We start from the raw sequence: 17,894 nt of genomic DNA, 5'->3' as shown, positions 1-17,894 counted from the left end.
ATTTCTGCACCGATCACCATGAAAATTTTAAAAGCCGACAACCAGAGCATCGAAACGGTTCACAAAATTTGACAACATGATTTGAGTGATTGTAATATTCTTAAAAAGTTCACTTTTTAAAGATATTTTTTATCAGAAATAATTTAATGTTAGTGATTAGTAGAGTCAGTATAGGGTCAGTATGTCATTAAGGCTATAAAATAGCTTCACTTTAAGACTGACTGGCTTTTGTATTGATAGAAATTATTGGCCCAATTCAATGTTTTTGGTAGAATAAATTAATTTAGAAAGTTAAATATCTCTGCCTTTTTCACTTAAAACATATCCAGGTGGATGGATTCTATTCAAGTGACTAATTCTCTGCTAATAAATAGTTGTTTTACAGGTTAAGCTACCAGCTGGGGCATAAAGCTTGAAACTAGATGAAGGATATCAGTGTATACCATCATCCACATCCAAATATAAAAAAAAGTTACCTCACAATACAAAGGGAAACAAAAACAGGAAGCTAAAATAATCACAGACAGGATCACCACTAAATCACATCACAGAGATAGAGCAAAGGAAAGTAAAAGAAATTGCTCTGAGAGAAGAAAAGGAAAAGAAAAAAAAAGCAGGAGAAAAGAACTGACCTTAAAGCTGACCCCTTCCTCTGAAATCACCTGCATAACAAACAACAAGTTTAGACACACTGGCTCTTCTCCTGACTGGATGGACTGGCTGGGAGGGAAATGTGCAAGAGAATGTGTTGCCAAAACAAAACAAAAAAAACATAATATCTGGATGACTGGGGGGAAATGGATGGAGTGATTTCTTTCTAAAATGTGAGGAAAGTCAATGGGTGTCAGGCGCTGCTTTTTATATATGTCTAACAGTAAGGTGATGATATCAAGATGGCCACTTGAAAGCTTTGCTGGCTGCTGATCAAAATGACAAAACGGCAAAGCGTATATATTCCACAAGCATTATAAAAGCAGCAGAAACAGCAACATCCTCTCAAAACTATCAATATCCGACTCCTTGCTATGTTGGCGCCATCTACTGGGACAAAAAGGGAAGTACAGGTTCAGTGGGCAAGGAACTATAAAGACACAACCAAGCTACTTTACAGAGCACAGAAATATTTTAACCTGAACCTATAAGGACACACAGCTGCCTAAAACCTCATTGGCTTCATAAATACACCACTGAAAAATCATATTCTCCCAACAGGGAACCTAACATTGCTCTAAACCAACAGACTCGGACTCCACAGTGTTGAATAAGGCGAAGAATCAAACTTTAAAAAGTCAAATCCCTTTTAAACTATATCAGTTAACAGAGGAAGATCTAATGACAGAGAGCCGGCTCACTGGAGATGAGGTCATTTTCCATCTAAACATTTTATTTGCAAACAAACAGCAATAATTAATATCAATATTCAGAATAATATGGTTTAAATAATTGTTAATAAGAAACTGTAACAATAAATGAGTAAGATTAAAGTCTACAAGGAAAGTGTAGAAAGAGAGCAAAATAGCAACTCAAGGAATGGTTAGTCGTCTGGTCAGGAGTGGGAGCTTCTACATGCAATCTCAACCATATGCTTGTGAAAATGATTAGGAGTTTTTACTGATGAGTGATAAATTATTGAATTTATAGAGATGGTGACCCCTTATCTGCATCTTTTATAGTGTACACTACTAATAAATTGATCACAAAGTTAATGTCCAAAATATGACTTTATATAAAAGCTGCCAGTAGAACAAATCTTGATGCAACCCAACAGCGCCTGGCTAAAGTGTTTACACCCCTTCAGTGTTTTCACATTTTATCGTGATAAAACCAACATTTTTGACACAAAGTAGTACATAGCTGTAGATCTGGAGGAAAGAAAAATAAATAGGGCACAAATTACATTCAACCCCCTTTACTTCAAAACCCCTAAATAAAATACACTGTAACCAAGTCCATAAAGCACAATGTTAGCAAGTGGAGAGAATCTGTATAAAGTTAATTGAACAAAAACAAATGTTTTATTCAAAATGGGAAAAATTGAGGAGTTATATTGGTTTACAGAGAGGAAGTTCAGTGAGGCAAAGTTTGATATCCTTCCAGAGGCTTATTTTTGGTTCACTTTGCAGCATGAACATGGGTTTAGTTCCATTGCTAAAATTACAGCCAGAGCTGCAGGGATAAATGGTCAAAATCATTTATTCCAAAAGTTGAAGAAGTTATGATCCCACTTATAGTCCCGGATTGATAGTTATGGAGTCTTAAGACACTCTACAGAAAATAAAAATTATATTAATGAATAGGGTTGGGAATCATTTTAATTTGAACGTTTCCAATTCTGATTCTTCATTATGATTCAGGTTCTTTTAAGAAGAAGAAGAAGAAAGAAATTTTAGATGTTTTAAATTAACTGGCTAATGGCATTCCTTCTGGATGACTTTTTGGAAAGCATTATTTTCAACCTATAATCTAATATATTTTCTAATGACAGAAATACATTTTCACATGGAGCGTTATTGTTTACAATCTCATTAAAACATATGTTCATGTCTGATGCCTCAGGTTCTTTTGCTGTATCGTTTCATTCACCTACTTCTGGCTGCCTTGCGGTTCTATGCTGAGTGTCTGAGCCGGAGGAGAAAACAGCACAGTGGGAACGCATCCTGACAGAGTTTATATCTTCAGCATCATTTACTGCAGCTCCACTTCACTCAACTAGACATGAAAGGAAGGATGCTTTACTCTTGTGGACAGAGGAATGATCAGATTTCATACTGCAACGTTGAAACAGATTCCAAATGAACCAAACTAAACAGATGAAGGTATGCTTATAATTATTCAGGAGGTCGGCAGATCTGTGTGTATGAAACGAGGCGGATATCTGTCCCGACATAAAGTAAGAGGAAGAGAGAAGGAAAAGTCTTTGCTCGCCCTGCAGAAGCTACGCTGCGATTTTAGCCGAGGAACAAATTCCCTCAGGGAGCCTACCTCGCAGCAGACTAAGCTCTCACTCTGACTCCGGCGGCGGTGATTAATCATGTTAGCTGTGAGCTGTTCTTTGCATAATTTAATCCCATCACCAGTGTCACAGGTAGCATACTGGTCATTTCCAAATAAACATTACACCACACTTTTAAATGCAGCGGCACAAACAGGTGGCGGCGCAAACACTGCTGTGGATTCTTCCCCGCTGTTATTTGGATACTTCCATTTACAGTCGGCGGACATAGCATTAAAATTAGGAATCAAAAAAAAAAAAAAACTGAACGATTCTGGTGTATTATCGAATCTCGATGCCAAACCGTTATGATGAAGCATATTGTTGTATTTAAAGATGAAAATATCTCTTAGAAGTAGAGAAAACCAAATACATTGGATGTTGATACCGTTTTTCTTACCATTATACTTATTTATAGGCATTTAAGAAGTATGTTTATACCAAACAATAGTTTGGGTAATGAGACCATCCCAAACCGAAAATGTGGGAACCGCCGGTTTAGATCAAATCACATGAATGTGTCTGAAATCCGACCTGGAAGTTTACCCACTTTAGCATTTTTGCAAAGAGCGAGACTAAAAAATGTCTGTCTAGATGTTTAAAATGGGTAGAAAGGTAATCCAGATGGACATGCAGGTGTAACGGCAGCAAATGATTCTTCTACAAACAAGTGGCTCAGTGGCACTAACACACTGCTGATATTTGTTTTAATAAAATTGTATAACTCACAATTATGCACTACTTTGTATTTTTCTGCCGTGTGAAATCTCTAAAATAAACAAAAGTTTGTAGTTGTGACTTGAAATAATGTGAAAACATCTTTTACTCAGTGATTCTCTCCCCTCACCACTCGTCCTTACCTTCAGTCCCGTCTTTTCGTCATCGCTACCATTATTGGTGGACGAAGGGGTCTCGTCCCCCAGCCGGGACACGAGGACAAAGTCCTCACTGTTGAGAGTGGACACTGAGTCTGAAGACACGCTAATCTTCCCCACAGAGCCCTTGTCATCCATGGCTGCTACTTCTAATATCGACCCTGCTGCTCATGAATGGAAGACAGGAGGAGGAGGTGGAGGGAGATGATGAGCAAAATCACCTGGAAAGGCAAAACAAAAAGGCATAGCAGTCATGAAGAAAATGAAAGCCTCTTTAATCAAATTATAAATTGGCAACCCCTATAAAATATGAGATGATTATAGCTGATTTATGTTTTTTAAATAGACAAAGAAAAAACAATAGAGCTAAAAGTCAGATATAAATCGAAAGTTGAACTAGGTTTAGGCAAAAGTGATAAATATGAGAATATGGAGATGAACTGATGCCAGAAAGTTTTTTTTTTCTTTTTCTGATTGATGTGTATTTTTAGTAGGAAAATAGCTTGCTGCGAATGTAAGAGAAGAACCAAACAACAAACCACTTTTCTATAAACACCCATTAAGCCATGAGGTAACCGCTGGAAATAAAACAAGGTGCCTTTGTGCGCAACAGGAAGAAAGTCTCAAAAATAAGGATCTGGATCTGGAGCCTAGAACAGGAACGAGACCATGAGCTGCTCCCAAGTTCTCCTTTTGCATTTTTTTATCTCCTCTTCATGCTGCGTAAGGATTTCCCTTCCTCTTTCTGCCGCTCTCGCTTTCTATTTAAACCAGCAGGCAAACAAAAAGACAGAGTCACAGCAGCTAGCTTTTTCTATCAATCCTTTCTTCCTTTGAAGAAACAAAGTTCCCATGTGCGGTGCTGCCAAAACACAGCTAATTTCCTCTTATAAATTCTTCACTTAGATGTCAATTCAGAGGAAATAGCAACATGTACTAATTTGAGGTGGTTGGATGGAAACATTTTCTCCCTTCTCCTTTGCAGAAATGCAGTGATTAATATTAACAAATGGTATGACCCAACTAGGAACGCTCTTCCTACAGTATAACTCATTTTTGAGCTGCACAAACACACACCCACACACACACACACACACACACACTCCTTTAATGTTACTTTAATAAATCTGAAATCTTGTGCATGTGAATATTGTCTTAAATTATATTTTTAAACCACTTTAGTATAGATGGTCTAATAACAATAACCCTTTCGGTCAAAAAAAAATAAACAAAAAGTGAACAAAAGGTTCAAAAATGTCATTTAGTATATTTTTTTACTTCAAAGAAATAATGAAACCTAGTCAATATATATTTGTACATTAGGGCTGAAACAATTAATCGGATTAATCGATTATTTAAACCATCCTCAACTATTTTAGCAATATCGATTAATCTTTAACTAGAGTTTAGAGGCTCTAAAATGTACCTATAGGTGACAGAGCGAACCTCTCAAAGCAGTAATTATACCAAAATTGTAAAAGAAAAGAAAGTTAAACATTTAGCATTAAGATAAATTAATAGTTTCTGTCTGTCAATAAGCTCCATCTGAACTTCTCAAGTGGAAAAGTTTTAGTTTCACCTGGTTTAATTTCGCAAAAAGTCTTTTAAGGAATCTTTTGCTATCCAATTATTAGCATAGTATTAGCATACACTGATAATTTTGTTTTTGAATTAAACGTGGGTTTCAGCTTAAATTGACCTGGGCTATATTCTAGCTAGCTTATTTAAACCCACTGTGTTTTGTTTGAACCATACTGTATGATTGCTAGACGTTCAACTGTTTACAGTCCAAACAAAAAACATCACAAACATTTATCAGCAAGATGTTGGAGATAGAGGATACTGGTAGCAAAGTGGTTCCATAGTCCTGCTTTCCCACTTTGCTTTCAAAATAAGCTTTTTTTGTTTGAGTAAGGAGGAATTAAACAGGCTGTAGTTATTAGATATCTCTAATCTTCTGTTAGTTTTGCTGTTCTGCTATATTTCATGGCACCTGGTTAGAATTAAACTTTAGAAATCTGAAAATGGATACAACAGTATGATAACTCTGCTCTAAATCAGCTGCGTTTCATTAAATCAGTAGCTTTTATATTGGGAACTTATAAATATTGAGCCTTTTGTGTTTTTTGTTGTTGTTTGTTTTAATTAGGTTTAAACAGTAATGAAGACTTGTATGTTCACTATTATGTACTTTATTAAAATATACAATGAATCTTTCTTACAAGTCACACATCAAACAGCAAGAGAAGTCTTCAAACTATATGAAGCAAACGGGAAACACTAACAGCTGTACACGGCCATTAGTGAGGGCTCACTTACCCACAGGGCTCACATCTGTATGAAAGCACACACAATCTAACTCTGTCTGTTTAACTGGCAGCGTCAGGCCTAACAATGGCCGCCTTGTCACCCTGTTTTCCGCTCTGTCCTCAGCATCAGATCTCTGCCTGCTCCTGCCAAGCCTTGCTGTTCATTATCATTGCCTTGGTGCTCCTCCAGAGACAAAGAAATCTAATATTATCCATGAGAAATAGCAACTTTTGGGTTAATAGAACTTAAATACATAAAAAAAAGGTTAGATCCACATCAGTAAAGCTGATAAAAAGAACATTACTTAAAGTTAATTTATTTCATTATGAATTCAAACAATGTGGTTCTTTACTTATTAACAAGCAGCCATACTATTAATCTAAAGTTAGGCAATCTTTATGTTTTTGGAGGGTTTTTTCCCCTGAATGACCACTGAAACCTTTTTATCCGTATGAATGAACCTGATCTGTTCAGGTTTGGCCGTAATGTTTGCATCTCCAAGGTTCTTAAGTTATTAAAAAGAAAAAAAAAGAGGATTCAATCAACAACTTCACAGGATCTCTGAATTTGTCCCAGAAGCTAAAATGATGCAACTATCTATGGTTAATGGTATCAATGATAACAAAATCCTACATTTTAAGGTTTCAACACAGAGAACGACGTTCTTTAAATCATTCCTAGCCTATAAAATCCAATACGCTACCCAAGAAAGTGGAGTGACCAGAGTCTTAATCAACTGTATGGAGCAGATGGAGTGCTGCAGCATCTCAGTGTATTCTCATTATGAGTTCGTATGAAATCGTACGAAAAGTTATGCACTGTAATTTCGTACGGTTTTGGACGTTTTTTTCAATGTATGCGCATACGCATCTGACGCACCATTCCAGAACATAGAATTTTAAAAACAATTAGCCCTAATCAACTAAAATCCAACAAACTGAGATAAGGACAAATATACTAGGCTATAGAGAAACAATATCAAAAATTGGAAATAAACAATTCCTCTTCTACACACTTTTTGTTTGAAGGTGAGAAACAGATGTCCATATGAGCATAACAACAAAGGCCTTTGTGCAAGCTATGGTAGTGAAACAGAAACAACATATCTCTGTAAATAGTACATTTAGGTCAAAGCACATGTAAAGATGTGGAGTGGGAACAGGAAATCAACTGTGCCTGTTTGTTTTGCTTTGCTTACTTCGCCTCTCCAGCTGAACAGTGTGTTCTGAGCTGCCAGATGGGTTCTATGTGCACCTCATGAGGGAGCGCCGTGCAGAGAGATAGAGAGCATTCAGAGCTGCAACACGGCTCCTTTTAAACTATCCTCATCTCTCCAGCAGAGATGCAAAGGAAAGCAAAAGAATGCAAGTAAATCTGAACCGCTAAGAAATCTGAGTTTAGATTCTAGAGTCCCATAGCGTCCGACTGGCATCACAGTTCAGAACCAAAGGTGATAAAGGCCTATTCTGTATTCCTGAACTCCTTCACTTAAAGAGACAGAGCCTCAGGCATTTTGAAGCTTCGTACAAACACTTATCTAGCAGAGATGGCTCATAATGTCCTTAGAAGGTGGAAGTGGAGTTTATACTGTTTACCTGACACCTGGGTGTAAATGTGCATGTAATTATATCTAATATTAGGGAAAATTCTCATATAAAAAAAGTTCAACTTGCTAACTAAATGCAGACATTTTTTGAAGAGAAACTTATTTTTTTTGTTAAAGTAACTTTGACCAACACATTTTGACTGAAACAATTAATCAGATTAATTGATTATTTAAATAATAGTCTAATTTTGTAATTAATTAACCGTTAACTGGAGCATAGAGACTCTAAAACATGCCCTTAGCTGACAAAGCAACTAACCTATAGCAGAAATTATACAAACATAAAAAAATTATAATTTTATATATGTCCATCAATATACCTTATACAGAACTCCACAAGAGTAAAAGTTTAAGTTTCACCTGATTTATTTTTGTAAAAACCTTCTTTAAGGAACCACTTGCTCTCTAAAGATTAATTGATTAATTAACAAAACACAATTACCAAAAGAATAATTGAATAACAAAATAATATTTAGTTGCAGCGCTAATACTGAAACAGATCATATTAAGTTTGGAGCCATAATATGATGTGGCAGGTTAGTTTTTTAGGGGGTACGATATTTTTTCATTAGAGATGAAGCAATTAGTTTACCACACACTTGAATTAGAGTTTAAATTTGATCAGCTCTGATAGGACTTGTCCGATCAAATAAAATTTATTTTTTCCAACTCCTTAAGTGCATCAAATGTTACTAGCATAACTCAATTTTCTATTAAGGCATAAACAGTAAGCACATGATTGCATTTTTTGAGAGTGTAATATAAAAAAAAGATAAAGGACACGGACATGCATTTATGATAATGTGTTATTCGATCGATTTTCGGTTGGATTTAAATAAATAAACTTACTGAGTAACTTGTGAAACAATTGCAGAACGCATTCTGAGTTAAAGTACAAACAAGAAAAACAATTGGAATTGACAGATCAGATCTCTAAGATAAATCAGTGTCAGTCAGGAAAAGCTTAATTGATGGATCTCTAACTATATCAAGATGGGAAAACACTTGCAATACCTAAAATACTTAAAGGAAAAGTCCGATCAACAACTAGTAATCAATGGATCATTATTTATACCAAAAACTAGTGTTGCACCAATGCCCTTTTTTGGCCATGATACCGATACCTGGTTGTAGGGTATCGGCCAACACCACTGCCATGAGTTTGAAATTGATGTGGTAGAGAGCATGCGCAAGATGATTAAATTCAAAGCAGCAAAACATACGGAAATGATTCAGGGTTTCCGCGGATCATTTAAAATAATTACAATCCATTTTTTTGGGGGGATTTTTTTTTATTAATTTCATATATTTTTATGGGATTTCGGTGTAACAATCAACATATACCGAATGGAACCGAACCGAAAACCGTGACCACGAAACCGTGAATCGAACCGTACCGTGGATTTTGTGAACCGTTCCACCCCTAATATATATATATATATATATATATATATATATATATATATATATATATATATATATATATATATATATATATATATATATATATATATAGATATAGATATATATATATATATATATATAGATATATAGATATATAGAGATATAGATATATAGATATATAGAGATATAGATATATAGATATATAGAGATATAGATATATAGAGATATAGATATAGATATATAGAGATATAGATATAGATATATAGAGATATAGATATATAGAGATAGATAGATATAGATATAGAGATAGATAGATAGATAGATAGATAGATAGATAGATAGATAGATAGATAGATAGATAGATAGATAGATAGATAGATAGATAGATAGATAGATAGATAGATAGATAGATAGATAGATAGATAGATAGATAGATAGATAGATAGATAGATAGATAGATAGATAGATAGATAGATAGATAGATAGATAGATAGATAGATAGATAGATAGATAGATAGATAGATAGATAGATAGATAGATAGATAGATAGATAGATAGATAGATAGATAGATAGTCCGGACCGGCCATTTTTGCCGCTTTACAAGCAAAATCAAAGGGAAGTATGAGACACATCTGCAATCAACGACAATTATTTAAGATCTACATTCGCAAGCCCTATGGTTAAACTAACAATGCCCACATGCATGTCAGTTGGATGTTGGAATACACTGGGTAAAAATGAAAAAAAAAAAAATCAATTGATCATGATCCACCAGAGACAGGTTCGTCGTTGGATTGCCAACTTGACGAGGGAGGATTTGCCATCAAAATTCTGGCCAGACAAAAAACAGGTAGCCGACATTTCGAAGAAGAATGTTTTCAAGATGACTTGGATAATAGCGCGTTGTGACAAACACCAGATACAGCACTGGGACTTGTTCAACAGCCGATACCGCAGTATGACTTATTTATTGAACAGTATGTAAAAATTTTATTTTTAAAGTACTTTCAGAAGTTTGAATTGTGAATATGACCTGACTTCTCCTTTAAAACATTTGCTATATTCACAGCACATTAGCACAGGCAAAAATACTCCATGAAAACACAAAAACAAAACAAAAAATGAACAAATGGGCTTAGTGAAGGACATAAGAGTCAAGTGGTGAGTGTTAAAACAAAGAGCCTGCAGAAAGTCATCCAAGATAATCAGAGTGTTTATATTCTAACATTTATATTTTGATCAGCACAAATAATCACCTCTGCAGCCAAGTTAAATCATGCACAGTGGTCCAATCGTCACCATGCAACAGGATGGCCCTGGGTTCAAACCCCAGTTTGATGTCCAACCCGCGACTTTTAAAAGACATGACAAATCCAGGGATGCAATTGTTTGAAAAACTAATGAAAGAAAGGAATTTTAACAAAATCAGAATTTTATGAATGGTATATAAACAACCTAAAACAAAATAATAATGCTGATTAAATGTAATGGACAAAAAAAAATGCCAATGGATGCCATGAAGCACACTCCTATTCATTTTTTATTAGCCATTTCAAATATTTAGCATGTTTCTACCGTCCTCTGTGAGCTCTGGCATTAAGTTCTTTGAATCAGTTCTAAAAATCAGGAGCACTGAAAGTCGAACCATATTACTGACTGCAAATTTTAGTCTGCAGAGCTTCAATGAGAGGCATTTGAGAGATCATACCAAGTTAGAAGTCTATTGCAGCACCAATTTTCCCCATACTGACATTGCAAATGTTGAGTTTTGATTTAAGCAGCTCTATTACCTTAAATTTTTCCCAATCATGTTTAATATTGTTTTTCCATTATGTTTCAACTTGGAAATCTAATTTATAAACACATATTAGCATCCATAGCTCACCAATGAAACAGCTAACACTTTAATTCAGAAACAGTGTACTAAAAGGCAAAAGTAAATAACTCAGTTGCTTCCACCAATTTGAATGAGCTCTTCTATGCTCCTGACTAAAAAGTTTTTATTCTCCCATCAGACTACATTCAGTCCTTTCCATGCAGCAACCAGTCACTGCTTTTATCCCCCACACCATGTTTCCATCTAACATTAAGCTGATTAAATGAATCACTAATGGTCTATGATGGAAAGTTTCACCTTCAAACCAACAAATTGTAAAATAAACTGTTTACTCGTTACATTTTCTAAAATATTGGAGCATTTTGTGGCCACTTTTCTAATCTGATTTCAGCACTTTTCAGCACATCTTTTTAAGCCACATTTGAATGCATCTCCAAGGTGAAACATCAGCTGTGAAGCACTGTTTATAAATGTTATATTTTTAATGTTATAGTCAGTATAAAGGGTGATAATTCAGAAACTTTCTTTTTACCCCCGTTTTTCAAAAAATTGTGACTGCGTGTTACACTTTAATTCTATTCACAACCACTTAAAGTGACCAAACACTAGAATAATATCCCATAAGGCAACTTGCACCTAAACGTCTTAACTGCAACTTGCAGCAGCAGTGACTTTTTTTACAGCAGAAAGATCGGCTGCAGGATAAATTGACTTTCCATTCAGAACTGGAACCAGGTGACGCCAAACGGACTGAGGCTGCAGATAAGAACAGGGACTGCCATCTCTGGCTGCGTTCCAGGATGCTGGAACTGGAGCGTGCCCATCGGATTTTAGGCTGATGCTGAGGAAGCTAACTATATAGCCTTGTTATTAAATTGTGACAAAGTGCTTCATAATTAAAACTCTAGCAACAAAAAAAGAGTGTTAGTTTTATAATAAAATAATTTTGTTTTATCAACTTCTTTCAAAAACTGATTATTGATAAATATTATAAGCATTTGCACAGAAACAAATCAGAGATTTGTTATTTCAGTGGGGTTTTTTTACGTGCCTTCACAGCCAAAAAATTAAAAAGACTCTAAAGATAAAGATAGAGTTTTTCCACTTATTTATTTATTTTTTGCCATGACAATAATGCAATCAGACAACCGATAGGGATACTGAACAGGAACAACCAGCTTAGGTATAATGAAAGAGAAGCGTACAAACCAAACCTACAACATGATCAACAAAATAAATAAATAAAAATTTTTTGATGCTGAAATCTGAATTTTGTTAAATGCACATGTAGAAATTATTTATTAATATGATGTTCTGGACAAAGTATGAGGGCAAAGAAGTATTTTTAAAACATATTTAGCAGATTTTTTCATATAAATACATAGATTATATTTGTGCAATTAGCTTTAGATGAGTAGTTAATGTAATAAAATGTCTTCATTCAGCATAGGACAGGGCGATACGTGGTAAAAATATAATCTCCAAATCTTTTCTAATAAATAGATTATTTTTCTCACATAAGTTTTACAATAAGAATACTGCTTTCAAAAACTGGCTTTAATTTCAATAATCTCCTCTGTGATGTGACCTTAATTTAAAGGGCAACTAAATTCAAGCTAGGACACATGTAAATAATCATGTTTTAAAACTAACAACGAAAATATAACAGACTAAATGTTTGCAGCTGGTGGTATCACACTGAGAGCTAGTTTACAAAACTTTAATCTTTATAAAGAAAACATTTGATTTATCAATAAAATCAATGAATCTTCCAGCCCTAGTTCAACAGATGCATACAAAATCAATTCAAGCAATGCTTCTTCCTGCCAATTCTCAAATGGGTTTCAGATATCAGCTCATAAAACACAAAACAAGCCTTTTCACAGCCAGTTTTTATGTTTATAATCATGTGTAAGCTCAGCTTTGATGACAAAAATCACTCTTATTTTTTTCCTCAATCAGCATTTTTTTATTACTGACATAGAAATAGAAACTACGGGTATCTCAATATTGTAGCTTTGAGAATTGGCGGATACTGACATCGACCTGAAACAATATTGGCTTGAATAGTACCAGCTTTTATAACTTATCTTATAGTGTGAAATGTTAGAAAAGGCTTGATCGAGTAATATTACTAAAACAGGGAACAAAATTAACAACAGAAGGTATGAAATAAACTGACCCACATAAAATTGACCAATGAGTTTCAGAAACCTTTAACAGAAGCAGAGCTTTTTCAACAGCATGAAAATATCAGATTTTAGATGCTGGACAATAAAATCTGATATAATTTTTTTGGCTAATATCGGACCAATAACTGCAACTAAAACTACAATGCCAAGTAGCAAGGTCCATAAGAGAAACAAAGAGATAAACTGAAAAGCCAGCTTTTTTGCATTTAAAGCTGCAGTCTGTAACATTGAGAAGAGAGCAGTCTTCGACTGAAAATTTGAAGAAAAACAGGTTTCACGCCACTCCCCCACCCTCTCTGCTTCACTCATGCCCCACCTCCAAGCTCCACCCCTCTCACAGCATCTGCGCGGCTACGCATGCGACCAGAAGCGTCCAAGCAGCGTACGCGGCATGGAGTGTGAACCGGTAAGAGCGATAACCCTCACCTCCAAGCAGCTAGATATAAGATGCTGGTTATACCGAAGTTTGCTGTGTAAGCAGTTGTCGGCAGGGGCAGTAAGGGCAGTTTCTCTTTTGCTGGTGGCTGTCGCTCCGCCATGACTTCCACGCGCGTCCTCCTGACTGCGGCAGGTTAAGCGGTGAGGGGGGGGGGGGGGGGGGGGGGGGGGGGGCGGGAATCAGCGTGTGTGAGCTGTGATTGACACTCCATCAGACGCTCCTCTGGCTGTGATTGGTTGTTTTGACTCGTCCCGAATTATTCTTTCCAGATTGAAATACAGGCAGTATGCGGGACCAATTGAAGCAGTTTTTTTCACAGGTTACATATCACATGTACTGCTGTCTGGGCATAGGGACAGTTTTAGCCAATATGACAAAAAAGTGATTTTTAAAAACTTACAGACTTCAGCTTTAAGGGTAACTAAAATCTAAATCTTTTTCGGATCACCACTCTTCAGTATGGAAATGTTTACTGCATTTAGAAAGTCTCTGTAAGGCCTTTTCCATATTGGTGGAGTTTAAATTGAGATAAGAGGAAACACAAACATTAACAGGAAATTTCTGCCTTCTACAGAGGAATGGCAGCTGTTTACTCAAGCTGCCACTATAGAGTTCGACTTCAACAGATAACATGAGGCTAAAAATATTACAAAGCACTTGCTCTGATTTCTAATTTTAAAGAGTCCAAGTCCGTGTTTCAATAACTATGTCTAATGAAGCGTGGTTAATCATGGAAATCTACTGGCTATGGGAACTCTGAGGGAAGCAAACAAGAGAGCTATTAACCCTAACGGTACTAATCTTTATCATTGGATTCTAAAGACAGTTCATAATAAAAAAATATTTTGAAATACAAAAAAACTCCTGGCTTACAGCAGGGCTATGAAAACAGGGAGTCCTCCCTCACTGATGATGTGATATTACCTCTGATCCTGATAGAAATAACTGATAAAATCCAAATAGAAATAATTTTAAAGGCATTTTTTTGCCATTACAATACATGAATATTTGTCTTGTATGTGCATCTTAAAACGACTTTTACTGATTTTGTCTTTCCTTTTTTTTTTTTTTTTTTAAATGGACAGTTGTTTTTGTACAAACTTTTTTTTTTCCCTACCCTAACCAAACTTCTATTTGTCTTGGTGTTGTTACAGTTAGAGCTGAAATTATTAGTCGGATTAATCAATTATTAAAAAAGATTGTCAACTAATTTAGTTCGATTAATCATTCAATTGAGTATAGAGAATGTAAAACATGCCTTTCGCTGACAGAGCAATCCACTTAGTAGCCTGGGTGCCATTCCGAACTTAGTCCCGCCCACAAAGTTTGAGGTCGGGGAAGTTCGGTCTGGCTCTGCTCCATAGTAGCGCGAGTATTATCACCCACTGTCAGGCGATCCAATCAAATTGTCAGGGCGGGCTTTATACGATGATGGACAGATGACCAACAGTAACGTAATCAACCACGTGACCAATGCGCGCTTGGGTGACAACAATAATGGCTGCCGCTGGAGAGTTTAGGTGAGTAGATTCTGCTATTAGGTCTGTTCTAGAAGATATCGACAGCAAATTAATTTTAAAAGAGGAACAGAGAAACGCGATCAAGTCTCATCTTCTTATTATAGGCGTACAACTGCACGCTTTGATTTTTGTGGACAACAACTATGCCTCGCTTAACATACGTCACGCACTCCCTTGCTCTTATTGGTTGTAGATCTATCCAATTGAATGCAGAGGCATTTTTTTTCCTGGTTCGTTCGAAACACGCCCCATAATCACAGCTCTATGGAGCAGTATCAGACTCATAGACTCATATTCTGACTAGAATTGAGTCGGACTACGTCAGGCTATCCACTTAGAGCAGTAATTGAAAAAATATATAAATATTTTGCATTTAAGATAAAATAAAAAATATTTAGTCTGTTAATATGCTCTATCCAGAACTCATCAAGAGGAAAAAATATTGTTTGACCGTGTTTAATTCTTTAAAAAAATTGTCTTTAAGGAACCTTCGGCTATCAGAGTATTTATCGATTATTTAATAAAATAATTCACAGATTAAACAATTTGCAAAATAATCATTAGTTGACGTCCTAGTAACAATCATTTAAACGTTGTGGTTCTCCCTGTTCCCTGTGCATCTTTTTGCATCACAGTTTTTCTTTTCGCTCCTCCGTCCCTTAATGAGGGGATACAGCACTTTGTAAACAACCAGCATCCTTTGCCTGTATCTTTTTTTTTTATCAGTTGGAAATTTGTCTCGTCTTTTCTGTTTGTGTAGGTCATATTATTACATTTCTGTATTGAATCTTTAATTGGTCTGACTAAATAATTTACTTTACTGAAATAAAAAAGGAATTTGGTTGTGTTTCTGTAAGCTTGATGGATGTAGTTATATAAAATTATTGTACTTTCTGACCTGATAAGATTCATGCATAATTGTACATTTCCAATAATATAGAATAAAATGAAAATTTGGGCTGATGATGAGAAATAATAGTTCGATTTTATGATTAACATTTTGTTATTAGGACAGTTTCATTTTCTACACCTCCAAAGACTTTTAAAGCCCTTATTGATATACTTTAAATGAAATAAGACCTTGAACCCCAGACAGCCTTGGCAGATGGTCTCTCACACTGAGCCTGGTTTTGCTGGAGGTTTTTTCCTGTTATAAGGGAGTTTTTCCTCTCCACTGTCGCTACAAGCATGTTAGTGCAAGGGATTGCATCCGAGTCAATGCAATCGACTGGTTTTCCTTAGATGGAAAACTTTGAATCAATTCGAATGTATGATCTGGTTTAACTGTAAAGTGCCTTGAGATGACGTGTTGCGAATTGTTGCTATATAAATAAACAGAATTTAATTGAATGAATCAGAAGCGGTAAGGCAGCAATTTAAAAACTCGGACATATGATATGGGTCACAAAAATCCCTGACTAGTGTTCTCCTAGATGTAGGCCTAAAATAAACATGGCATAAAAATAAATAAAAACTGAGGATATAGTGGAATAGAAGAAAAATAAATATGGTTCTCTGCTTAGTATGTATTTAAATCAGACAGTAATGTGTATTTAATATAAAATAAACGGGATACAAGTATACATGTATTTTAATGTATGTCTATATAAATTAAAATGAATGTTTTGGATGCCCTTCCTGTAACAGTTCAAATAGAAATTGAAATATCATCAATAGAGTGAGGAAAACCTAATGGAGTCTGGAAACTTCCTTAACATAAAAGTAAAACAAACAAAAAATAAAACAGTTTTTAACTGATAAGGTTGGCTGAACCTCACTTGCTCTGTTCTTAACTTATCGCCCTAGTTTGTTAGCCATCATCAATCTCCTTAACGTTAGCTAAGATAGCAACAACACAAATTCATTAATAGTCTTAACTAAACTGTTTTACTAGAAATGTACCAACGGAGCACGACGTCCGGTCACTGTTACATATTTCATGCCAGCTGCTACGTCCAGGTGTGTCCAAAATATTATCCAGAATAAACCCAGGAGACGTTGGCCACAGCCTCACAGGCCATTATATTATCACGGCTGCTAAGCTAACGCCTGCTAGCTTTGCTACCCAAGCAGTTCGCACTAACAAACTGGCGCTTGTCACCATAACGACTGTGACAGTCACTTCTGGCTTTGAAATCAATCAGCTCGTGCAAGAGGGGACCAGCTTACCTTTATCTCCACCGTTTTATTAAGTCACTGGCGTTTGGCACGGCATTGCACTTTCCAAAGGAACATCGGCAGCGAGCAGCATCCAGGAGAGCTGTAAACACAGACCCAACCAACCCGCTGACTTCTACACTGCGCATGCGCAGCCTGGCGCTCCTCAGTATTGTACTAGACTGAGCTGCTGAGCCAAGTGAGGTGAAGCGTTGCCCCCGGTGACCTGCAGCTCACTGGTTGATGTCACTCAGATTTGGAGGTGTCAAGTTTTGGCATATTGCAATACCAACATAATCAATAGTAAATTACGTGTTTCAAGCTTTATTTTATGTATTTATTAAACTCTAAATTGCATTCTTTTTTTTTGCATTTATAAATATTTTTTTTGAGAAATTCACTTAAAAAATGTGATTTTCGAAACGTGACAGCATAAAGATCAACAACATACAGAATGCTGTTTTTATGTTAAAGGTATAGTGGAGGAAGTTCTTTTTCCAGGTGGATCATCAAAATAAGTGCTACTCCTGCTATGTTTACATAAGGCCGACCTACGTGCTC

General features: G+C 35.7%; 1 protein-coding gene across 3 annotated transcripts in view; it reads right to left on the bottom strand.

The window, feature by feature from the left end:
* Positions 1-17,474, bottom strand: part of LOC119782627 (rab GTPase-activating protein 1) — a 95,943-nt gene extending 78,469 nt beyond the window's left edge. For 2 of the 3 annotated variants that reach the window (XM_038283655.1, XM_038283656.1), the window contains exons 1-3: positions 17,346-17,474; positions 3,853-4,088; positions 633-662 (exon numbers count right to left, since the gene is read on the bottom strand). In XM_038283655.1, the coding sequence (XP_038139583.1) occupies positions 633-662; positions 3,853-4,005 (183 nt within the window). In that variant the 5' untranslated portion in view covers positions 4,006-4,088; positions 17,346-17,474. The remainder of the gene's footprint in view (positions 1-632; positions 663-3,852; positions 4,089-17,345) is intronic. The other variant, XM_038283657.1, reaches the window with a different exon arrangement.
* Positions 17,475-17,894: the final 420 nt, after the last annotated feature.

Source organism: Cyprinodon tularosa, unplaced genomic scaffold, assembly GCF_016077235.1.
Source record: "Cyprinodon tularosa strain WSP-4 unplaced genomic scaffold, ASM1607723v1 ctg196, whole genome shotgun sequence".
NCBI lineage: Eukaryota > Metazoa > Chordata > Actinopteri > Cyprinodontiformes > Cyprinodontidae > Cyprinodon > Cyprinodon tularosa.
This window is presented reverse-complemented; position numbering and strand designations above follow the sequence as displayed.